We start from the raw sequence: 25515 nt of genomic DNA on the forward strand, positions 1-25515 counted from the left end.
CATCATCAGGTAGAGCTGGTGTTCTAGTACTTGAAAGCTCAGTGGTTTCAGCCCCAACTCCTCTTGTCCACATGTCAAAGTGTCCTTGAATAGGAAAGACAGATTAGATCATGGCTGACAGCAGACGAGAGTAGACGTGCATTCGTGAGCTCCCGGCGGTGGGCCCAGGAATCTACATTTATCCTAACTTGCCCTTATATAATTTTTGACCATAACAAGAGGCAAAGTAACAAAAGAAACTTCTGCATGGCAAATTATAATTTGCGACACTCAAAACGAAAGAAAACGACAAAAACTACGGGATACCAGCACGCATTGGCAGCAAGAAATATGGCGGATGGGGAGGAGGAATTGCCAATTAGCAAATTACTCAATGCTATCAAAGAAACTAAAGAGGAACTTACAAAACATATTGACAAAAAAACGGCTGATATACAAATAACCCTGACGAAAATTGAATCCTCTCTTAACACGCTTTCCGAGCAGGTTGAGGAGATGGAGGCACGAGTAAGTACAAACGAGGACGACATTAAGGAAATGCATAACCGCACCGATAAAGTGGAGAAATTGACAACTCAACTCAAGGACAAAATCGACGACTTGGAGAACCGCAGCAGAAGGTCCAACCTAAGGATACTGAACATTCCCGAGCAAGTAGAAGGCCATGACGCTGTGGGATTTTTGGAGAAATTTATACCACAAATCCTGGGGAATGACAACTTTACATCAAACATTACCCTTGAAAGAGCACACCGTGTCGGGAAGAAGTCTGATAGACCACGGCCCTTCATTGCTAAGTTTCTGAACCTCAGAGACAAAGAGAAAGTCCTTCGACGTAATTACGTTCTGTATCCGACTGCTAAAATTTAATACTTTGCTGTTTATATATTACCGAGAGTGGCTAGAACTTTAACTTTAACAACTGCCTGGGCCACCACCATTGTTTTGTTGAATTACCTACCTTATGTGGTTTTGTTATAGGGGTTTTATGAGGCAGGTTTTTATTTTAATGTTTTGGGGTTATGTATGGTCTCTTACAAAAAATTCTTCTTATACTTATATAATTGTTCAGATAGCTCATTGGCTTAGGTTATATCCTACCATTACACCCATGTACAGAATTTTACTATACCGAACTTAAATTAAGGGTCATATAACCTGTATATCTTGGAATATTAGAGGGATCAATTCACCTATTAAGAGAAAAAAAATGTTGACATATTTAAAGAGGCAAAATGTAGATGTCGCTTTTATCCAGGAAAGCCACCTTACAGACGCTGAACATTTAAAATTACGAAGAGATTGGGTAGGCAATGTTTTTTATTCATCATATACCTCCAAAGCAAGAGGAGTCACCCTGCTTATTAATAAACACTTGAACTTTCAACTAAACTCAGTTGAAAAGGATAAAAATGGCAGATTCCTACTTGTAAATGGTGAAATAAATAGAAATAAGATATCTTTGGTAAATATATACGGGCCCAACTATGATGACCCTTTATTCTTCAATAACTTAATAATGAAAGTGGCTACAATTGAGGGACAGTATATTGTGGGTGGAGATTTCAATATGGTCCTAAATCCCTCCTTGGACCGGTCCTCACCTAAAACAGTTTCTTTATCCAAAGCAGCAACTGCATTGAACCAAGGTATGAAGGATATAGGCGCAATTGATGTATGGCGAAACCTCCACCCAGGTCAAAGGGATTTTTCTTTTTTTTCTCCAGTACATAATACGCACTCAAGAATTGATATGTTTCTTATATCACAAAATATGATGGCAACAGTGATAGACTGCTCTTACTTAGCAGCTACTTTCTCAGACCATAATCCCATTAAACTTCTCTGGGCTACCAATATATCGCAAAATATAACCTACAGATGGAGGTTCAAGAATTATATGCTAGGAGGCTCTGATTTTATTTCATACATGAACACTAATATTGAAATATTTCTAGATGCTAATTCAAATTCTTCCTCACATGCTAATATTTGGGAAGCGCTTAAAGCTTATATGAGAGGTATGGTTATGTCATATGGGGCTAATAAGGCTAAAAAGGTCAGAGAGAAGATATCTAAATTGGAGACCGACATTAAAAACTTGGAACAGGAATATATTGCCACCAAAAAGGAAGAATGTCTTAATACATTAATAAAAGCAAGGTTGCAGTATGATAATTTATGCACCAATAGAGCAGAAGCAGCTATGGCCAGAACAAGATATCACTACTATGAATTTGGAAACAAAACAAGTAAATTACTGGCCTGGCAAATTAAGAAAGAAACATCGGAGAAATTTATACGGACAATTCTAACGGAAGATGATAAACTTCTTGATGAATCAGTACTTATAAATGCAGAGTTTAAACGGTTTTATGAAGATCTGTATAAATCTGAGCAAGGGGTCGATGGTACTGCTGCAAAAAGATTCATAGATGGAATAACCCTTCCTAAATTATATAATGAGGACAAAGAACTGCTTGATGTAGATATAACGGAGATGGAGGTTCTTCGAGCCCTCAAGTGTTTACAAAATAATAAGACCCCTGGACCAGATGGATTCTCAGCTGATTACTATAAGGCCTTTTCTAACAAATTATTGACACCACTTACAAATATGATTAAAGAAGCCTTAGAAAATAAGAAATTACCGGAATCACTGGAAAATGCAACAATTACATTATTGCCAAAGCCGGGCAAGGACAAACAGAGATGTGACTCTTATAGACCACTTAGCCTTTTAAACGCAGATTATAAAATATTATCTAAAATAATTGCACATAGATTGGAAGACATTATGCCTAAGATAATAAATGCCGATCAAACAGGCTTCATTAAAAACAGACAGGGAGCAGCTAATGTGCGGCGCCTGCTCCACATATTGAATGCCGCTCAAAAAAATCAAGAACCATTGCTAATAATTTCCATGGACGCTAATAAAGCATTTGACAGGATTGAACCAAACTTTCTATTTCAGACAATGGAAGCCATGGGCTTCGGAGAAAAGTTCACCCACTATGTTAGGATACTTTTTAACGCCCCCAAAGCCAATATTATAACAAATAATGTGCTTTCTGACACCCTCTCCTTAACCAGAGGCTGTAGACAAGGCTGTCCAAGTTCTCCCTTGCTCTTTGCGATTGCGATCGAGCCACTAGCAGTGGCCATTCGTACTAATGTTGCTATATCTGGAATCAAATTCGGTACAAGTGAACATAAACTTTCTCTATATGCAGATGACCTCCTACTGTATATAACGGACCCTCTCAAGTCAATTCCCTCATTAATGAATTGTCTTAAAGAATATAGTGCAGCTTCAGGATACAAGTTAAATTATACTAAAAGTGAGATTATGTCATTAAATATACAAGATAATCGTGTTAGAGCTCTTACAGATCCACTACAGTGGTGTAACAATGGATTTAAATATTTGGGCATACAAATTGGTAAATCTGAGGATAAAATATTCAAACTAAATTATATTAAACTGTTGGAGCAAACTAAATTTAATATACAGAGATGGATGGATTTTCCATTATCCCTTATAGGGAGAATTAATGTTGTTAAAATGAACATTTTGCCTAAGTTTACCTATTTATTTCAATGTCTCCCTATAAATGTTCCAAAAAGTTTCTTCAAAGAATTAAATAAACTTATAACCTCCTTCATATGGCAAAAGAAAAACCCAAGAGTTAAACTCTCCTCATTACAGGCCCCTTATTCAAGGGGAGGACTCAACCTACCAAACTTTAGGAATTATTATCTGGCCTCCCAATATCGATCAATATTGATCTGGTTATATGCAGAGAGGAGTGAGGTTCGATGGGTTCCAATAGAACAATATGAGGTGAATCCCATATCATTAAAAGACGTCCCATTTCTAGGTACGAAAAAATGTTTATCTAAGCTCACAAATAATTCGATAATATTAAACACCTTCCGTGCCTGGCAGGAATCCCACTCACTTCTAAAAATAAATATTTCTTTTCTTAGAAGGACACCCCTATGGGGCAATCCTGATCTCTCCCATCATATTTCCGACTCCATATTGCGGGGATGGAAGGATAGAAATATTCGAACTGTTGCCGATCTATATAATAATGATACATTTATTGACTTCCAACAACTAAAGGAAAAATTTAAACTTCCAGACCAAAATTTTTTTAAATTTCTACAAATAAGAGACTGGATCAAAGAAAAAACTAAAGGAACATTCCCTGAGATTCCTAAAGAAAGTCCTTTTGAAACGCATCTTTGCACCAAACCATGGAAGTCAATAAAAGGAATAGTATCTTCAATATACACTATTATTAATGAAAAATTACCTGACTACAACAAAACGTCACTGAAAAGAAAATGGGAGGCAGATCTGGGCTATGTTTATGAAGAGGTAGAATGGTACCATCTAATGGAACAGGCACAGACCATGTTAATTTCTACAAATCATAGACAAATGCAATTTAATATATTCCACAGGACATATTATACACCTTACAGATTACATAAAATTGATATTAATTACTCTCCCAAATGTTTGAGATGTAAGGTGATAGATGGTGATCTTCTTCATATGCTGTGGAATTGCCCAGTAATAGAGGAGTTCTGGAGACGGACTACTGAAATAATTTCAAGGGTAATTGGGATCCAAGTCGAAATGGACCCAAAACTATGGATTTTAGGTGATATAGATTCTATAAATGTGGATTACCACAAGAAATATTTTATTTTACTTGCGAGTACTGCAGTTAAAAAATGTATTCTGACACATTGGAAATCTGAAAATTCTCCAACACTGAGATATTGGATTAATGAGTTAGCATCCTACTGTACACCTGAGAAGATATCGCATAGTGTAAAAGGGAAATACGGAACCTTTAAAAAAATTTGGGGACCATTTCTTTCAGTATTATCGTCTTTGGACTTGACAGAATATAGAGATGATGTAAATTCCTCTGGGTTTACCCTGATTGATCCTTCTGATCAGAATTCTTGAATGTTGTGCTGATTCTTGTGTATAGACGGGTGTAAATATGGGCTGTTTGTATACACGAATGTGATGAAGTTGAGAGCCATACAGGGGTAAAGGGGTGGGGGGATGGTGGGAGGGGTTCACACGATATGTTTTTCTTTTTTTTTTTTTTCTTTTCTTTTTTTGTTTCCTTTGTTTTTTTTTTGTTTTGTTTTTTTTTTTGTTTTGTTTTTTTGTTTTAAATTTCTGTAATTACCAATACTGTTACTATTATAATTATTATTTTTTATTATTATTATTAATACGCCCGTCTGTGTTCGGTCCTCAGAGGGTGGAGGCTATGTTTGAAAGATAAAGATACTAGAGTGTGTTCCTGAGAATTTTTTTTTTTTTTTTGGTCATAATGGCCAGTCAAGCTTTGGCTAGTTGATGATACCTACTCTGTCCCATAACTGTAAATGTCTTTTATTGTTTGTTTCTGTTTGTTTGTTGTTCGTTTTCAATTTAAAAAATGAAAATAAAAAGTAAAAAAAAAAAAAAAAAAGTGTCCTTGGATAACATACTGAACTCCAAACTGTGTGAGTGTTGAGTGAGAGTGGAAAAGCTCCATAAATGCCACTCAATTCACCATTTACACAGCGACCCAGATTTGTTGGAAACGGGATTGCATTTGATTTTTAAAAGGTGCAGATAACCTTGTGTAGCCAGCGTGTATGGACGAGAGTAAAAGTGTCCACTGACAGCACACAGCCTCTTGTAATCGCCCCACAGAAGATGTGGCTGTGCGTGCCGATAGATGTGCAGAGTCCAGTTTACATGCAGGAGAAAAAGCGTGAGCAGCTCATTGAACGTGTTGTTAGTGGTAATAGGCTGTCTGTACACACTGTGCCAGAAAATGGACTTCGACACAGCAGCCGCAGCAAATGTGATTTCACAAATGCACACAGCCCACCCATCACCCCCCCCCCCCCCCACTCCCGACTCCTGGGTAGAAGATCATGACTGTGAAACATGGATGCATAAGGACAGATGGTTTCTTTCTGATTCATGAACTCAATAACCTATTTATGCACCTCTGTGCCTTGTACTGTGGGCTGTACACACAGTTTATTAACCAGAAACCTCATTTTAGAGGCGGTTCAACCTCAAAACAATAACTTGCTTTTTTTTCCCGCATTAAAATTTTTTTTTTTAAACACATATAAATAATAGTATGAGTTCCTGCAAGGGTTTTACTCATGTACTGGCTGTGCAGCGTGTTTCATAAGTGTTTTTGTCTTTCTCTGGGAGTGTAGGAGCTGTGTGAGGACCCTCACCTGTTTGTAGATGGCATCAGTGCACACGATCTGCATCAGGGACAGCTGGGTAACTGCTGGTTTGTCGCAGCGTGTTCCAGCCTGGCCTCCCGAGAGTCTTTGTGGCAAAAGGTAAGAACATGTTTTTTCCTCTGCCTTTTTTCCTGATTACAAGGTTGGATTAATGTTGTATTAAACCCTGAAGACATAAACCCACCGATGAAACACTTCTGGTTTGCATTGTGTCTGTTGTTACTGTAAATCTGCACTTAAATGATTTTAAACAAAGTGTGGGTGGGGGTATTTTTAAACTCCAGACCAAGCTTGTTATTAGCTATGGGTGGTATACATTTAGGATCTTTTTAAGATTATGGAAATGTAACTTTGAAATCGTTGCTTCAACCACTCAGTCATCTTCAAAGCAAGTTTGGTGGATCAAGACGGCGATAAACAGCAATAAGATGGAGTCGGTCTGCTATCGGTTTGTGATAGTTGAATTTGAGTTCCTTAATGCAAAGAGACGAGTCGCAGACAAATTGTTCAGATTCAAACTGATTGCAGTGTGTTTGCAAACTGTTTACAGTCAGTCCAAGTTGAGCCACGATTGATTTTCATCCATGTCTTTTTGGATCTTGAATGTAGCAAGAAACCCACCTAGCTAGCTAGTATTACCCAGCATGCTTTTCAGATTTGTGATTTTATAAATGTTTAGTGTTATAAATTGTAATTTTTCAAGTTCCAATTCCCCACGCATTTCTCCACCTCTTGTGAAAATATTGAACTATTCCTTTAAAACCGAATAAACTAGTGACTGCAGCTGCTTGCTAGTTGAAAGCTGCTGTACTCTTTTGCTCCCTCTAATGGCTGAGTGTCCATTTTTGTCAGATAACTTCTTCTCACTGAACAGTTGCCAGCATTACCAAACAAACCACACACAACCCTTTGGTTGAGGATCGGCCAGGTAATGGAGGCATAGTTAAAGAGAGAAAGTCCCTGTGCAAAAGTGTGCACAGTACATTGGAAAAAAGGGATGCATCATATGCTCGACTGTGTTTAAGCATCCATTAGGAAACATTACTATAAGAAGTAAACACCAGACTGCATCAGTCAGTAGACGTCTGAATGGTGGAGTCTAATGTGGAGTCTCTGAGGACAGACTGGAAGCACTAAGGCTAGATGGATGTCCTCTGAATGGGTTTTTATTAGTGAGGGGTTTTTTATTATTATTTTACATGGTTAACCAGCAGAGGCGTTTCTGCACTGCTAAAGCAAGCAGGGGCACACTTAGCCGTAAGAAGACAGAATACAGTTAGGTCCATAAATATTTGGACATTGGACATGGACAACTTTTATCTAATTTTGGTTCCATACATTACAACACTGAATTATTAAAGGAAACAACTAAGATGCAGTTGAAGTGCAAACTTACAGCTTTAATTCAGTGGGTTGAACAAAGAGTGGATAAAATGTGAGGAACTAAAGCATCTTTTTTAGTACAGTCCCTTCATTTCAGGGGCTCAAAGGTGATTGGACAAATTAAATAACTAAAAATAAAAAGAACCCTGTCATTGGTTTGCCTCTGATAGCTGCAGACTGGAAACACCCCACAAGGGCTCCAGCTTGTCTAGCCATCTCAGTGTGGCCCTTTGTCAAACTTACCTATTTTCCTGCTGCTAACATATCAACTTTGAGGACAAAATTATCACTTGCTGCCTGATATATGTGCCACAAGTGCCATGATGAGAAGATAATCAATGTTATTCACTTCACCTGACAGCGGTTTTGTTATGCCTGATCAGTGTAAGCCCTTCTAACACCAAATCCTGTCACTTAGCAGCCATCTTTGCAATGTGTCTGGGCAGTTATTCAATACAGCTCAGAGGTGTGATACATTTTCCCCAAAGTAAGACTTAAATGGAAACAAAAACAAAAATAAAAACAGAAAGACACGATTTGCATCCAGTGGTTTCAATTTAAATCAGAGGAACCTGTTTTGCTTGTTTATCTCTTCTTCTTGTTTCTTTTCCTCTTCTGGGTGTGTGTTTGTGCTGTAGAACCACAACAGCTTTGGAGAGTACATTTGTGGTTTTTGTGTTTGGACCACACGTTGTGCATTATGGAGAGTTGCTGGCACTCCATTAATGTATGCATGGTAAACCCCCTCAGCTAACCTGAATGATCAAACCATGGAGAAGAGGCCAAGGCTCGAAATACACTCACATAACAATTATATAACCTGCTATCACAGAGCCTACACAACCTACAACATAGACTACTATTCGGGATTCAGTGCCTTGTCTGCCTTTTAGCCAATTCATAAAAGGAAAAGCAACAAGACTTATAATGCTCTTATAATGCAGTTTAAAATGTTACTGGTTAGCTAGCATTCAAATACACCTACCTGTTTGAATGCTTCAAAAGGTATGCAACTGACACTCAAAATAGCCCTGATTTGAATACAGTTTAAATCAGTGAGTAATCTAAAAATTTAGAATTGACTGAAGGAACTGCAGTTTTTGGCGTTTCCACTTTGACTTCAGAGGTTCCTGCTCTGTAGCAATATTAGCATTTTAGCTCTGGTGAGGCTTATTCAAGCTTGTAGTGGCGACTACTTCACCAGTGAATGCAGACGTTTGTACCCCTCAGCCATAAACGCTGATGGAGTGTTATTGGCGCTGTGACTGGCAGGCGGTGTGGATATCCAAGTCTGTGAATGCGATAACTCGAAAACGAGGCAACGTAGGACTTTCAAATTCATCAAAAAACCATATGTGTATCTACTAAAATTCATAAGGTCAGAGGTCAGGTTTTCTGAAAATCTTGTGCTCTTGTGTGTCACCTAAGACTTTCATTGGTGCATCTACTAGGAGGCTCAGGGGTAGCACTGGCAGCCGCTAGTATGTTTTTTCACTGTAATAAAAATCCAGAATTAATTCACAAGTGGAACTTCTGTTTTTGTGACATCTATGGCAGATTTATAATTTGGAAAAAAAAAAGTTTTATGCAGAAAAAAATCGGATATTCTTCTGATTTTCTCGTGTTCGTTTTGCATTGTGATCAGCCTTAGCAGGTGTCTTTTTCAAGATTTATTTTTAGGCATTTTGATTCTATTTGATAAGATGGGTAATAGGTGAAAAAGACGGGGGGGGGGTGACATGCAGCAAAGTGGATGTCATTATTAATCAGTCATAGCTGTTGTCCAGCAGTGTGGTTTGTTGTAAGGAGATGCAACAGTGCTTTAACAGATTTCATCCAATGTTTACTACCTCTGCTAATTGAATAAAGGTGCATTGGAGATCTTTAAATGGACCGCAGAGAGCTTCATTCAGCTGTCCTTACTTTCAGAGATGTAGTTCGCTGCAATGAAAAGTCAATTTGAAGCCTTTTAAACACAGATTTAAATAAACAAGTGTTTGCATCCTGATTGGCATCACACATCCACTATCACCAGCTCGAGCACACAAACTTGCAGCGTTTTGTCAATAAAGAGCAGTTTATTTGAACTGTGCTGAGCCGGTTTGAAGTCTCTGGCGTCAGAATGATTCTGAGATGTTCTTTCACGTGCTGATAGAGGAAACAAAATGATTAGTGAGGTTTAATGGGATTTGAAACAAGATGCCTCAGCCTGTTCTAGAGAAATGCTGTATTGTGGAACTAGGCCGAGTACACATGGGGATGCTTACATGGCAGCTTGATCAGGTCCATCCTCAAGGAACAGCATGTCTTCTGCTTATTTCCCTTCTTAGGTCTTTAGTTTTGGCTGATTATTTTGTTCTGGTTTTTCCTACTTTGTTAATGTCTTTTCTTTTTTTTAAATGATGCACATGTCTGATTAGAATCACTGTAAATCTTCCTTAATCCACCTGAGCTTGTTGAATGCATGTTTGTGTTGATTATTGCCATCCACCTGCAGTGTAATTGTTCCTGTAATTTAACAGCTAAAATTCACAGGCCATTTTCTGGTGCATTGCAGTTGTTATCAGACACCTGTAGGTGCATTATCACCACAGTAGGCCTTTCTTTGAAGTCCCAGGTGGCGTTCTGAAATGATAGGTGCACTTGTAGGCTTGTTTAATGCAATTTTAAAATGCATGCACACAAGTACAGGAATTACGTTTTGTGTGAAATTTGTAGCTTTCCCTGCATTCGCCTCTGGAGCCCACCCGGTCTTTTAGTTCTACTAAAATAGAGTTTTCGGAGTGCTGCCTACACACGTACACATGGCAAAGAAGTTATAAAACTAAAACTTTTATTGCTGAGCCACTTACAAAACAAACAAGATGAAAGCCAAGAACAAATAATCCAACCAAACCTTCAAATCTTCCAAAAGACAAACTGCAAGGGATGAAACAACAAAGAATAGAAAACTGGTAGGGTTTAAATACACAAGAGGAGATTGGGACAGAGTGAACACATCTGGGGAAACAGATGAACTGAATCTAATGAGATAAGGGACTGTCAAAGTAAAGCAGGAACATTGGGACAAGGACTAAGACATACTAAATTGACAGAACTAAACAGGGACACAGAAACCAGACACGGGGACGCAACTGACTTCTCACAGGAGATGCTGAGGACAAAAACATAAAGACTAGGACAGACTGGACACGTCAGGTAACTTACAAAATAAACAAGGTGTTTAAGTTCCAGTGTATTTGACCTCTCAGGGCTGCTGTAGGCATATAAAAGTGTGGCACTTCTTCCAGAATTGCTCCTGTAAAGCCACAAAATGCTGTAAATCATAAACTCAACTGTGTCCTGCCTGAACAGGAGAGACTATTTCAGATGCAAAACGAAGTGTAGTCAGTGTAAACACAGACCAGAAGAGGGTCCATCATACTCGGGCACGGTACGAGGTAACTGCACCTAATTTTAGAGCACCTTCAGTTTCAAAACAGTATCAAAATATTCAAACCAGGTTAACATTTCTTTTGTGATTTTTGTCTGTTTTCTGTCACACTGAGGTTTTAAAATTCTTTTTTGCACCTTGACTTGAGAAAAACATCTTCTTCTTTTTTCTTACAAAAAACCACAAGAAGATGCAGTGTTTAAATAACAGTATGTTAGTAATGTAAAGCACATATGCTTTGTGTGATGGTAAACGTGGAGAAAAAAGGAAGTAAATTCGTGAAATAATCTGCAGGCAGGAGGAAGTTTTTATGGAGTGGAGCATACTCAGCACAGGCCCAGGTGTCGTCTACACCGCAGATGACCCTCCAATCAGCACCTGCAAGAAAGTACAGCTCAACAGAAAAGAAAACAGACACGTAGGGTCATTTGGAAAATATCCGCTCCATGCTGCCACCCCTCAGTGAGCGTCGCCTGCAGCTGCTAAAGGAACCTTCCAATCAGCATCCGCTGTTTTTTTTCCAAGATGTTGCCACTTGTTCATTCTTTTCTTGTTTCTTGTTCTTCGTCATTAGAATTTGTTACATAATAAATTATAATACACTTTTTAAAAAAAAAAAAACATCCAGGTTTTAAAACATTTATTACTGACTCTGTCGTGGAACCAGAGTTTCTTCATTCCTCATTTTGGACACATTTTATTGAGTAAAAATGTATAGGGACACATTTTGCTGGGGCTTCCCATGATGCACTGTGTGTTTCTTCTTCACTCACCTTTTCTCTCACTGTGTGTTTATACACATTGCATCTGCATTTAATCGTTAGCTATTATTAATCTCTGGCTCTCTTCCATAGTGTGGCTTTTGCCCTGTCTTCCTTCTTCTTCCTGAGTCCGGTTCTGCTGGAGGTTTCTTCCTGTTAAAAGAGAGTTTTTCCTTCCCACTGTCAACAAGTGTTTTACTTATTTGGGTTCATGTGATTCCTTACTTATTGAAGTAAACTGAAATTCATTATTCTTATTTGAAATAATCTGCCTTGCTATGGTTTCATGTCGGCACCTTTGAATATAACCAACACTTGCAGTCATTGCCTCAAAACAAGTGTAAACAGGAGGAGGATTTTTGTTTCTTTTTAATAGAGATTTAATGCGGTTGTGCTTCCACAGACATACAGGTTTGTGTCCTTTCCTGTGCTTTTTGTGTTTGTGTGTTAGGAGGTCGTGGTGGAGACTGGAGGAGAGACAGGTGGACCATTTTACACATATATCAAGAGACTGAATGAGCTAGTTGTTACTATGTACCGTTTTAGCTGTTGGGGTGCTCCCACTCATATAGTCTACATTCTTTTTTTTTTTTCATGCTCAATGTGGAAAAAAATCCCTTGTTAGTCTCTCTCTCAGTAGCAGTAGCCCTGTTCTGGTTTTGTCGTGTAGCATGGAGGGTGGATAGCGCCACATTAATGAGTAGACATTACTGACTCCCTCTGTACCTGTGGTTAGCAGTTATTACTAATCTCATGGGGGGGGGTGATAGGCATACCGCACAACCTGATTGGGCTCTAGTGCCGAAACACTAACCGGTCGTCACACAGGAAGTCCAGATCAGCTCCAGGTGGATGCTTAGTTTAAGTTTTCCCTATAAACCAAAATATGTCAACAAAGTATAGCTGGGACATCTTTCAAGCCATCTAAAAGCTAACCATATAAAAATGTCATGAATTTAAATGTAAATGTGCAGGAAACAAAGTAACAGGTTTATTTATCTTTTCTTTTTTGGGCAAGATAATTCATTTAATTCATGAAAAATTAGGCTTTAATCTTAGAATCCTTTATTCTTAATTCACAGTTTTTGAATGCATTAAGTAGCCAGTGTCAGGTCTTGTAAGCGAGAATAGACATCCTCATTTACTTAGTTTCCTGCTAGTTTTACTTCCTGTGAGAGCAAAACAAGTAAATGGTCCAAGTCTCCCAGGAGCAGACACATCTCCCTGGAGATCCTACTTCAAAACATTTTGTACTTTTGTACCAGTTAATTACCTGCAAAAAGCTGCCAGCTTTTAAAGTTCTTTCAAATAGTTCTGGAAATATTTTAACTTGTAATTTTTGATGTTCTTTTATTTGTGTTAATGAGAAAAATCCTCACTTGATAATGGGATGACCGGTGGGCTTATTTCTCTGGTGCATTAGTTTACCTCTCAGTCACAGGGCGACAGGAAAGAGTGAGCAGAGAAGACATACCAACGAGGACAGTCGGTGAAAATTCATATTCATGCATTCAACACTGTTGGCAAGATCGATTTAATTGAGACTCTTGAGAATATGCAGAGTTAGATTTTTTTTTTTTTTAAGCAAAACCGAGCCTCTGAGTTGCATGTTAGTCACACGCTTTGTACAGACAAGAAACGAGTCTAAATCCTCCTGTCGTCTGGGTTATTTTCCTTTTTCTCTCACACTTTTCCAGACACTTGTCTTCTCATTCACAGTTAGCATTTCATCCCCTGAGGCAGTTTGAAAGCAGTCAGGGCGAGCCTGCAGGAGGAAGAAGTGGAGGAGGCAGAGAGGTGAAATCCACATGCATCTCCTCACTTGTTTGTCAGGGTCACCATGTAAGACAGAGACCGATGAGGTGGCAGGAACCTGTTCCCCTCGTCCGCTGGGGAATAGTTGCACCCATCCACAGAAGTAAACACTGTCTCTATGCATTATCTCGTGTGGGAATCGGCTCCAGCAAACCCTTCAGGGCTGGCTGTTTGTGAGTTAGAGATGGGATAACAATTTTGTTCAACACTCAAACCCAAAGCACTTAAGAAAATGCAGATACGCCTTTTAGAATGATTGGATTTATTTCAATGATCTGATACAAAGTTATGAAACAACAACCTGTTTTGATCACTAAAGTGTTTTTGAGTCCTTAAAGGATGTCATATGGCCTGTGTCGATATTTTAGAGGGGAGGAATCATGAAAGGAGACAGAGGGCTGGCTTTATAGTAGCGGGTTCCTCAACTGAAAGCACACAAGGACTGAAGATGAGTCCAAGTATCTGTCCGAGATCATACACGCCAAGTCTTATTTGTCCACTGTGAAGGTGATGGAGCAGTCGACCGTCTCTGGGCTGCAGCCTTCTGAAAATGCAAACAAGAAGTACATCACCTTCCTCACCTTGGCCAGCTCCGCGATCCTCTCACCGAACTCGTCAGCGTCAGCCTCGTAGCACTGGACCGGCGCGTCGTCCCCATCGCCCGCTGCTCTCCAGAAAACACCTGCCGGCTCGAGCAGCTGACGGGTCATCAGGTTGGTGAGGTCAGGCGTCCAGAGCTGCGAGGTACCCATGATGGTGAGGCGGCCCGGCTGGGCCAGCCACAACTTCCAGTGTAAGAACTGGAGGGACTGGTTTGAGAAGTCCAGCCGGTACACGGCCTCATTGCCCTGCAGCAGGCGCTCGCCCTCCTGCCTTTTTTGGCCGCGCTGCTGCAGGGACTGAACCCGCAGGCGCATCACCTCCGTCAGCTCCACGTCCAGCCGGAAGGGCAGCTTCACCTCTTTAGACATGCTCAGAGGGCACACCTTGACAGGCAGAGAGGTCAATACCAACTGCAAGGCTGGATTAGATCGGCAGCTGTGTCGAAGATAATTTATCTCTGTCCAGGCTCTCCTGTGCTCCGCTCCTTTCTGCTGGCTTACACATGAGTGTGTACTACTGATAGTAGAGGCGGGTCTTACTTAGAACTACAGAAGGAGATAGAGAAAACAAGATGCAACCACAGTGCAGGGTTAGCCTTCAGGGAGCTGTGCTTAATAGTGTTTGTCACATTCGTTTGTGTCTCTGCTTCCTTAGATACAGATTCTTAACTGTAACACATTTATTGCATGAAGTGTCGTCTAGATTTTGGAAGCCTGCATGAGTGGCAAAACAAATGTGAATGCCAGAAGTAAGAGTCAGGTGGTCCCTCGCATGTAATGGGTGGGCTTCTATCATCTGAGGATAAGAAGAAGGGAGTGTTAAGAAAGCCTCTTCACTCCTCTTATGTGGCAGCAGGGGAAACCCGCGACGCTTTGTGCTTGTGTCTCTGGTCAGTCGTTGGGTCACTTTCCCTCCAGAGTTCAGCTGCTGTATAGCAGCACTGCCCAGCTGAAAGCTGAGATAGATGCACACTGCAGAGACAGAGACTAAGTAGCAGCGAAGGTGGAGTGCAAGAGAGATTGCTTCCCGAAGGATTACGAAATGACTCTGTGGTGTGGTGCTTAGTTTTTTTTGTTTCTTCCTTCTCCTCGCCTGTAAAAAGGAGCTGTTGCTGCCTCTCAGAGCTCTGGAGGGGCCAGATTCTCTCCATCAGTGGGTGTCACCTCCTGCAGAGAGGGTTGACAGTAACTGCTGTTCAGTTAGCGCACCCTGACATCTCCAAGAACTCCCGCTGGGACAGTCAGTCACACATGTTGTCGCTCTCTGCATCATTTGCAGGTTTTATTGGAGACTGTATTCATGCTGATAGAGGCTTCACAGACACCCTTTTTGCAGGTCACTTCTGGTGTCCATAAGGTGCTCCGTTATGACTCTGAGCCGCAGTGGGATCACAGTGAAATGATATTTCATAAAAGATGAGAGCAATCACACCACGCTATAGTTCAGAAATCACTTGTGTCCCCTTGTACGTTTCTGGATGTTGTCCGGTCACTGATTTCATTTCATTGCAGAAAGTATGAAGATAATCATCATTTAAATATGTGAGTTATAGAACCAAATCAGTCTGAGAGCAGCTGATGAGGAGGAGAGAACAAAGCTCTTCTTTGTACCAGGATGTAAACATGTTTATTTCTGCTGTCTGCAGTCTGTTGGGATTAACATTATTTTGGCTGTTTGACTGATTTCCTGCAGCAGGAAGTGAGAGGCTATAATAGAAATACCATAATATTAACAAAGGCTGTAACCTGTCTGCTGCAGATATTTCTTTATTTTAATCGATATCAGTCAAAAAATGTTGTCATTTAACTTTGGTTTGCACTTTTTTAGGAAATTTGGGTGTGATTAAGATAATAGATGGTTTCATTATTAAAGAAAGACTGAAATACAAGCTTTTTTTGCCTGCATTGAGTCAGTATTGTAAATGGCGAGTTATATATCAAATACATATTTACATGTGCAGTCCTGCATTCATACACGTGTGCATGCTTTCTTAAATCAGTTAAGTGATAACTATATGCACTTTGTGATACTAGGGCAGTTTTTAGTTGCCTCTCCATTGTGTGGACTGACTCCAGCGCCACTGTCTCAGACTGCAAGGTGGTGGTGGCAGACATTGTGAGCTTCTTGTAGGTGCAACACTTCTTCACCTGCTGCAGGTGTGGTTAAAGGGACCCTCCAGCACACAGGGGCTCTCCAGAGCAGAAGGACGACTGCCGTGACCGGTTTCAGTCCAGTATGGTGGAGTCAGTGTCTCTCACCGTAGCTGAAAGATATCAAAGACCTGAGGGACCTGAGCCTGGAAGAGCACTTTGAAACTTTGAACTTTGAAAATAAGAGGACTGTAAACTAATAAATGAGTTGCAGGTAATGTTGCTCTCTTGGTCAAAAGGAGGTTAAAAGTTCTCAAAGTTGGGTTACCGAGCCACGTCTCTGTGCAGGAAACACTGCTCTGTGTCTGCTCTGGGCTCTGAGGTCATCAAGAAATTCCTGATACGTGTATTTGTTTTACCTCCCCTGTGAAAAAACTAACTACAGTTCACAAAATGGAGTCTGGTTATGGGCATTTCGCTGGGCCAGAGGAAATGCAGGCAGCCAAAACACACACACACACTGCAGTCAAACAGTTATTACCTCTCACCCATGTCCTATTACAGCTGGATTTATGACTGTGAAAGCCAAGGTTATAAATTTGTCCCCTAATCCTGAACGCAACAGCAGACATGAGGGGGACGGTGGTCTCGCTTCACCTGCCCACTCCACTATGATATTATTTGTGCTCCATGGACCAACGGCTATTTGTTTGGCTTACCTGCCCCTCTGCTCCCCTGTCCTCTTCCACCATGTAGGTCATTCCAGACTGGAAGGAGCAGGAGTGGGATACAGAAAAACCAGACTCCTACGCTGGGATTTTCCACTTTCGCTTCTGGCGCTTTGGGGAGTGGGTGGACGTGGTGATTGATGACCGGCTACCGACGGTGGACAACCAGCTGGTCTACTGCCACTCCAACGACAGCAACGAGTTCTGGAGCGCCCTGGTGGAGAAAGCCTATGCCAAGTGAGCATCAGAGGCAGCAGATTTTACTTAAACTCGACTATAAATCCATCGGAGTCAGATTTATGAAGCTTGTACAGAGTCACCAAGGGTGTGGTCACATATTGGTGTCATTAACAGTTTTTTTAACATCACAGATACATTCATTATTCCTAGAAATCATCCCATAACACAGAAATTTGTAAGATGTGTTAAACTGTGCTGAACGTTTATCATTTATCAGTGAACAGGCGAGACGAGCACATTTCAGCAGGTTTCTGTCCACGAAGCAAAAACACCAAAAGCAGCCCGATACAAAGATTTATTATGTCCTTCATAAAACACAAGATGACACAAGAGTACATCATTTTTTAGACGTGGATGACTCAGCATTGATATCAAATAACAAAAATAATTTTAAAGCTATGCGGAAAACACTCTCTGCCTTTTTTTGGACATTAATAAATAGACATTTTTACCATAAGCTTGAAAGCAAAATTTAAATAAAATGCAGGAATTAAGTGTAAAACAATGAAGTGTAAATTTCTGTTGCTACACCTGTGAATATGGCATATTTTTTGTGATTTTTAAACAAAAAACATAAAACTCTACAATCTGTTGTAGAGTCAACAGCATAAGACAGCTAAAAAACAGACTGGAAATAAAAGTGCATTACTTTATGAAGGTCAGCGGTTCTTTTGTGCCTTTCATATTAAAAAGGTTCTTATGAGTCACATCTGTGGGCAGATTACTCCAGAGATCAACATTCATTCATATGCACAAGTTTGCTCTTTTAGTTCTTTCATGGAAAAAAGATAAATCGGTTAAAAGATGTGTTTGCACAGTTCGATGTGATGTCCATTTTCTCAGTATTTTGTACGTCAGTTTGATTTTATAGATTTGCTGAACTATTTTTATTGCTTACACTTAGTCATTTAATTGTAACCGGTATCTGTAACTCGATTTTAAATTGGAAAATTCTCTAAATAAATAACACAAAAACAAAACACATCATGGCCTTATCTCTGTTACCACATTTAACCAGTCAGAAGTAACCTGTTTTTGCGACTGTCCCAAAAAAATAGGAACTGTATATGAAATAGTTCCCTCTTCCTGCAGGGTTTACGGCTGCTACGAGGCTTTGGATGGGGGGAACACGGCTGACGCACTGGTGGACTTCACGGGTGGTGTTTCTGAGCCCGTGGACCTGCTGGAGGGTCAGATGGCCACAGACGAGGCGGCCCGTAACCAGCTGTTTGAACGCGTGCTCAAAGTCCACAACAGAGACGGCCTCATCAGCTGCTCCATCAGGGTAAGAACCGTGCGAAAGGTTCAGCTTAAAGAACACGCTAAGAATCACCAGTTATTCTAACATGCTTGTGTTTGTTGGATGTACATATATGAATATGAAGCACCAAAAGAAAACCTTGAACACAGCCCTCAAAGCAAAGCTGATTTTCTTTGTTAAGACTAAAATTTGGATTACAGTTCAATTTCTGGCCATACTTCAGTAATTAATGCGCTAATTACTGCACAAAAACTCTCTTACTGGAGGTCAGAGTCAAAGATGTTGGTCTAAACTGCAGCTCAACCGGCTGATGGAGTAATTTTAGTCAGAACTTAAACCTCATCCCACTCCAATAGTCAGAGGATGTCAGTCTCTGCTGTTCGCACTTTATCCAGGTGCAATAGCACAGAAGTAGAGTGCAATTTAAAGACGCATTCAAGCACCTGACTTTTGAAACAAAGCCATCGAGAAGCTCGCACTTGGCATTTCAACAGCATTCAAAACCCTGCTGTCTGAAAATTGTGTAATCACCCACAGCTGACCTCCCCAGAGCCCTTTAATAATTAGAACGTTTTCTATTCTGATTTAAAATCCAGGGATGAATAACCAACCTCTGCCTGTCGTGACTGACTTTCCAAAGACATTCAATTGTCTGGCAAAGATAGCAGCCATCTCAGAATCTCCGAATGAGCTCTTCTCAAAGGCTCTTCAACTTTGTGCTATAATTAATGTGCGAACGAGGTGCCATTGTGCGCAACATTTCAGATTTTTGCCTGTGTGTCTTTTCCTGTCCTCAGCATTTGAAGAACCAGACCCGGGTATTGTTATAGGCTTCCTGTTAGCAAAAGCAGGTTTTAATGTGGGGATTAATAAACGGTCCATTCCAGTGAAAAAGAGAAGCCAATAAAAACTCACTTATAAACCAGGACAAATTTATGGCCATTTGTATTAAAGTTATAATGTAAAGACGTGAATAGTCAGTTAAAATCACGTTCTGTTACTAATTTGGGTTTTTTTCTGCTGTTAGTTATACTGAAATGACACACAAGGTTTTTGCACCCTGACGACACATAACTGTAGCTGTAAGGTACTAGTGCTGGAAATGCAACAACAGTCAAACTTCAGGGCTGTGTATGAAGTTTCTTTGAGTCTCTATTTTATTTTATGTATTTATTTTCTGGCTCTAATTTACAAGTTATATGTGTGTGTGCTCATATGTGTTTGAGCACAGGAAATTATTATTTTTGCAAGAGCTTCTGTTTTTATTTGAATAATTTAAGGAGACAGAAATCGGTCTTTCATTCCTATTTTTTTTTTTTTTTGCTGTTAGTAAAATTTATTCTTGGAACTCATTTAGGGTCAATTTAATTTTCACTTAAATAGCACCAGCCTTACAACAACATTCATTTCAGGGCACTTTACATTCCCTTTGAGCAAGCCCTTGAAAATATTCAGGAGGAAAAATAACAAATATTCACTGCAGCTATTTGCAACATTGGAAAGTAGAAAGTCAGACTAATTTGAGTACAATAAATGGGTCAAATAAATCTTAATAGAGTCTATGCTAAGACACTATTATTAGGACTGTCATTTTGAAGCATAGACAGCCTTAAACATGGATGTAGCCACTCTGATGTCACCCACTCGTTACTGAAATCCTGTTCTGCACCTCGAGCTGAGCATTTTCACCGTTGACATCTTGATGTTTTGAAACTAAAGATGATGAAGTGTGGATCTGACTGACGTCGGCAGTCATTGGCCAATGAGGATAGCATTGATAATCCTGTCTTTTTGACACTAAAAGGTGTTAAAGCGGTTCGTATACCAATCAGAACGTTGGTGGATCGATCCCCGCCTCCTACAGTCCACATTTTGATGTATCCTTGGGCAAGATATTGAACTCTGAATACCCTGATGCATTCATTGTAATGTGGGTGTGTGTAAATGTTAGATAAAAGTGCTTAGGTATAGATATCAGCAAGTGACTCAAAACGGAGTAGAAAGATACTATATAAGTAGCAGTGGGTTACTGTAATTTGCAAGATGATCTTAATGTTTTATTCAGTGTGATCTGAAACTAGAGCACGAGCCCATAAAGCCATCAGGAAAGTGCTCACTGAGGTCCCAGAGGGAGCTGAGGGCCATTTTCCCATGAACTTCTGTATAACCAAGTCTTTTTACAATAAGATAAGCAGCCCCCTGCTGGCCTTTTAAAAAGATTAAATTCAATTGCATTTATTTATTTATTTATTTATATAGCGCCAAATCACAACAAGAGTCGCCTGTAGGTGATTGAGATTCTAAGGTTAAGACCTCACAATAACAGAAAAAAAAACCCCCATCAATCAGACGACCCTTTGTGAGCAAGCGGGAAGGAGAAACCTCCTTTTCCCATCTGTCGGGGCCGGCTGGGGGGTACAGGACAAGATGCACCTAAGAATTCAGGTTTCAGGTGCTTAACTTTTAAGACCAGGAGGCTACGTCCATCTTTTATGCTGTCTGAACCTCCAGTAAACTGAGAATTACTGCTCTCCTGCCACCATCTGTTAAGACATCAATATAGCAGCTTTTCTACAAAGCTCAGTTCTTCCAATAAAACATTAAGCCGACTCACCTCTATGCAAGAACAAAATAGTAAAAGCTGTTGCGAGCATAGATTTCATGTAAAAGATAACAGATGTTGGTTACTCGAGCTTTTTGAAGTCTCACCTTTTTGCCTTTTTTTCTAGCTTTTTGGCCCCTGCAGCTTGCTTTATTTTGTTCGTCGCTCTTTTTTAACCAAAACTGATCATATTTGGTATGTAAGTTGAACATACTGACATGGCGGTCCGTGACAGTATACATGACGGACATAGCCTATATGATGTCACCCATTGGTTTTGCACTACATTTCCACATTCCAGCGTTAGCATTTTGTCTGCCACCATGATGGGGGGGTTTAGAGCCAGAAGCTTATAAATCAGCTAACACCACCTAGCATTTAACAAAGCTGCATTCATAAACTATACAGGTGGAACACACACACACACACACACACACACACATCTGCTAAATATTTTCGGCTGCCTCATTTAGGGGTCGCCACAACAGATCATCTGCCTCCATCTCACCCTGTCCTATTTCTACCGTGCTCCTCTGTGACACCAGCCCTCTGTATGTGCAAACTGTCCTTTCTTCTTTTGCCACAAATCCCCCATGACAATCATCTTCACCCACTCCACCCTGCCTCGGCTCTCTTCTTCACCTCTCTGGTGCACTGTCTGTTGTTTTGGATGGTATTTAAAATCTCTCTATTCCTTGCATCTTCAACTTTCAAACCTGCTTCTACGTACTTTCATACTCTTAATGGATACTTTATTGATCCCCATGGGGAAATTACTTGTTTTCTCTGCATTTGACCCATTCTCTCAGTGAAGCAGTGGGCAGCCCACTAAGCAGGCGCCCGGGGAGCAGTGTGTAGGGACGGTACCTTGCTCAGGGGTACCTCAGGGTAGCCGTTAAGTGGATTCGAACCGCCGACCTTCCGACCATGGGGCGATCACTCTTGTGCATACCTCCACCTCTCCAGGCTGTCTTCCACCTGCTCCCTCCTCTCACCACAGATCACAGTGTCATCTGCAAACATCGTAGTCCACAGATACTCCTGCCTGACCTCTTCTATCACCCTGTTTATCACCACTGCTGATAATTAGTTCTAATTAACAGACTATTAAATACTAGAAAATACATTTTTAACTAACCAAAACTGAAGCACAAACCTCAGGGATGGGATAATACTAGTGAGAATTCCTTTAAAAAGACTTTAAAGGAACAACAGCACAAACACACATTTAAGAGGTCCCTTAAATAGTTTTGTAGACTGCCTCAAGTGGCCACCAGAGGAACTGCTTTTGTGTGTTAGCTTTGTTTGTTAGCATTCTTTTCTTTTGTCTAGACTGACAGAGGCATCTGTGTTTTCTGCTTTCCAGGCGACCACAATAGAAGACATGGAGGCGCGGCTGGACTGCGGTTTGGTCAAAGGCCACGCCTACGCCGTGACAGATGTACGGAAGGTGCGGCTAGGTCACGGACTGCTGGCCTTCTTCAAGTCGGAGAAGCTGCACATGATCCGCATGAGGAACCCTTGGGGGGAGAAGGAGTGGAGTGGCCCTTGGAGTGACAGGTAATCACAACACTGCCACCTGCAGGCAGGAAGATAAACTACTGAAGCTCCTCAGTCTCTAATCCTACCCTGTTAAAGGTAATTGAGCTGTCTTCATCTATCATTACTCGTAGCAGACATCTTACCTCTGTGAGTCAGATGTGGAGCATTCCCAAAACAATGTATTTTGCCCGTAATAGGATACGTGACCGTGTCACGATCAATTTAACCAATTACATAAATTGAAAATGTCAAAGTGCGCCAGTCCCTCAGAATTTGACTCACGAGGTTTCTAAGAGACGTAACATGACGAATGATTAAATGCCAAACGACCGAACAGAAAGCAATCCATACATAAGGTCCAGGACACAGAGAAAAGAAGAGGACAATGGGAAATGTCATGTAGACAATGAAAAATGGAAATGCAATCAAGCTAATGGGCCGCTGAGCAAAGAAGAACGGCTAAATTCAGCCCAGTCGGAGAGCCGCTTGTTTATGAAAGCAGCTCAGACGTCCTCGAGAAAAATGTTTCAGCTCAGGAGTGGGTAAAACGGAAAAATAAATGTGCTTGCTCCTCGTCTCTGTCTTTGAATCGTGCACAGGCAAATTCGGTGAAACAAACAGGGAGCCGGTAAAGTCGGATAATAACAGACTCTGAATTATTGATAAGGCTGAAAGAGAGACAGCTGTTATTAAAGAGACGTGAGTCATCCCTCATCATTCACTCACTGTCGCTGAATAATTCATTCATGGTTTGATAAAACCCGTTACTGTAAATGGTGGCTGACAGACCGCTGGACGTTTGTCAGGGCATCATAAACAGAGACATAAACACAGAGCTAATGCATCCAGTAAAACACCTGTGTTTCCCCTGAGCACTGAATACAGAGGAAACCTTGATGTGCAGGTATGATTCACACGGTAATAAATACCACGACTGGTGCTGTAAAATAGAGCTCAGGAGGGAGAGACGCGCGCGCAATTCATTTGTCTGAACTCGATACAGCTACTCAGAAATAAACTTTATAGCTGTGGTCGTTATAAGTCTTGCAATTAATATTTATAATATTCTGTTAATAATTTAAATGTTTTTCCTCTTCCCCATATTTGAGGTCCCACCATTTTCATAGCAGGCAGATGTATATACTATTATATTATATATTGTACATATATTTATTAGTTTCAGATGTAGCCATTCTTGTATTTTGCTTGTTTACATTATTGTATTTTGCACAACTCTGTTGCTTGTGAAGCTCGCACACAAGAATTTCACTCACATGTGCTGTACCAATGTACCTGCACATGTGATGTGACAATAAAAGTGATTTGATTTGATTTGATTATATTATTTTACTAGTATGACTGTACGCATCTTAAATTAAAGTTGTATGGTTTAAATCTGCTAATCTTGTGTAAATGTGTTTACTATTACCCTTAGGGATTATTTGCAGTACTCTGAGGGTAACTTAAGGTTAGCTATGAAAGGAAATTTTGCACTGAAAGTAGCAGAAAATAAAAATTGAAATATTTCGAGTGACAAAGACATGTTTGAAGCAACAGATTGCAGGTTTTTCCTCACAATTAAAGACTTGGGCAGGATTTATAAAACAGTATGGTAACGCAGGGATGAGTAGATCTGTTTTGTTTTATTTACAGTATGTAACGCTGAATCACAGCAACAGTCACCTCGAGTTGCTTTATATTGTAAGGTAAAGTCAGTAATACAGAGAAAACCCCAACAAATAGACGACCCCCTATGGGCAAGAAGAAAGCCAGAGTTTAATAATAACTAATGATTAAATGCAGAGAAATGTCTAAACACGGGTGATGGAGAAGACAAGCGTGAAGAAGAAACAGTCCTAGTTAATAGGCCTGTTAACTAAAAGAGGATTCAGATACACTTGATTAAGCCCTAACGACAAATGTTTTTAGCCTAATCTTAAAAGTAGACAAGGCGCCTGTCTCCCGAATCCAAACTTTGAGCTGGTTCCACAGAAGAGAGGCCTGAAACCTGATTGCTCTGCCTCCCATTCTACTTTTAAATATCCTAGCAACCACAAGTAAGCCTACAGTCTGAGAGCAAAGTGCTCTTTTGGGGTGATTATAGTATTAACCACAACATGGTTTATGTAAGTCAAATGCTGACTCGACCAGGAAAGGGATGATCAATAAATCGTGCTTAAGAAGCATTTGCAGGGACAATTTTCATTTGTTACAAAGAAGTTCTTTATGGATGTCGACTTCTGTCTTCCCACTGATTGTTGTACATATTTCTGGCACTTCCCCCTGCTGATAGTAGCAGCTCTGACAGGTAGACGTGGGCTTTCATCTCCACACTACGAATGCAGTGTCATACTAGACTTCAACAGGGAGCAGTTGGCTCTGTGCAGCACCTAAGCTGAATGAGAACAGTAAAACAATCTTGGATGTTGGTTACTTGAAAGTATAATTACGTGTTCAGACATTATTTTTTGAGGTCTCATTTGTAGGCTTGATTTTTGCTCGCCCAATGGTCCATTTATAGTTGGTCTTTTAGAGGCTTAAAGGTGTTTCGTTTGTGCCGTTTATCCAGCAAGAGGTTGTGAAGGCTCCTGTAATGTGTGCTGCCGTCACAGAGGAAATAAATTGATGATGAGCAGGGGGAAATTAGCTGTCACAAATGATGAGCTCAAAAAGATAATGCTCAAGGATCCCCCCTCCATGTGCAGCACCTGAGCCCCCCGGGCTCTGTTGCAGGGGTTGTGTAAAACCAACACATGAGAC

General features: G+C 40.4%; 2 protein-coding genes across 7 annotated transcripts in view; one reads left to right on the plus strand and one right to left on the minus strand.

Moving 5' to 3' along the window:
• capn5b (calpain 5b) overlaps nucleotides 1–25515 on the plus strand; it is a 66082-nt gene that overhangs the window by 25177 nt on the left and 15390 nt on the right. For all 6 annotated transcript variants that reach the window (XR_015131316.1, XR_015131317.1, XR_015131318.1 and 3 more), the window contains 4 exons: nucleotides 6265–6396; nucleotides 17139–17347; nucleotides 18443–18635; nucleotides 22580–22773. Coding sequence is in view for 3 of the 6 variants with exons in the window: in XM_086309459.1 (XP_086165585.1) it covers nucleotides 6265–6396; nucleotides 17139–17347; nucleotides 18443–18635; nucleotides 22580–22773 (728 nt within the window). In the remaining 3 variants the exon portion in view is untranslated. The remainder of the gene's footprint in view (nucleotides 1–6264; nucleotides 6397–17138; nucleotides 17348–18442; nucleotides 18636–22579; nucleotides 22774–25515) is intronic.
• ompb (olfactory marker protein b) lies at nucleotides 13961–14766 on the minus strand. Its single transcript, XM_086309465.1, has one exon. The coding sequence runs from the start codon at nucleotides 14658–14660 to the stop codon at nucleotides 14178–14180; it is 483 nt and encodes a 160-aa protein (XP_086165591.1). The 5' UTR covers nucleotides 14661–14766; the 3' UTR covers nucleotides 13961–14177.

The sequence above is a fragment of the Aulonocara sp. 'chitande type north' Nkhata Bay genome, linkage group LG10 (genome assembly GCF_057382095.1).
Source record: "Aulonocara sp. 'chitande type north' Nkhata Bay isolate Kocher_YH1m ecotype deep benthic linkage group LG10, A_spYH_male_GT1.1, whole genome shotgun sequence".
NCBI classification, from domain to species: domain Eukaryota; kingdom Metazoa; phylum Chordata; class Actinopteri; order Cichliformes; family Cichlidae; genus Aulonocara; species Aulonocara sp. 'chitande type north' Nkhata Bay.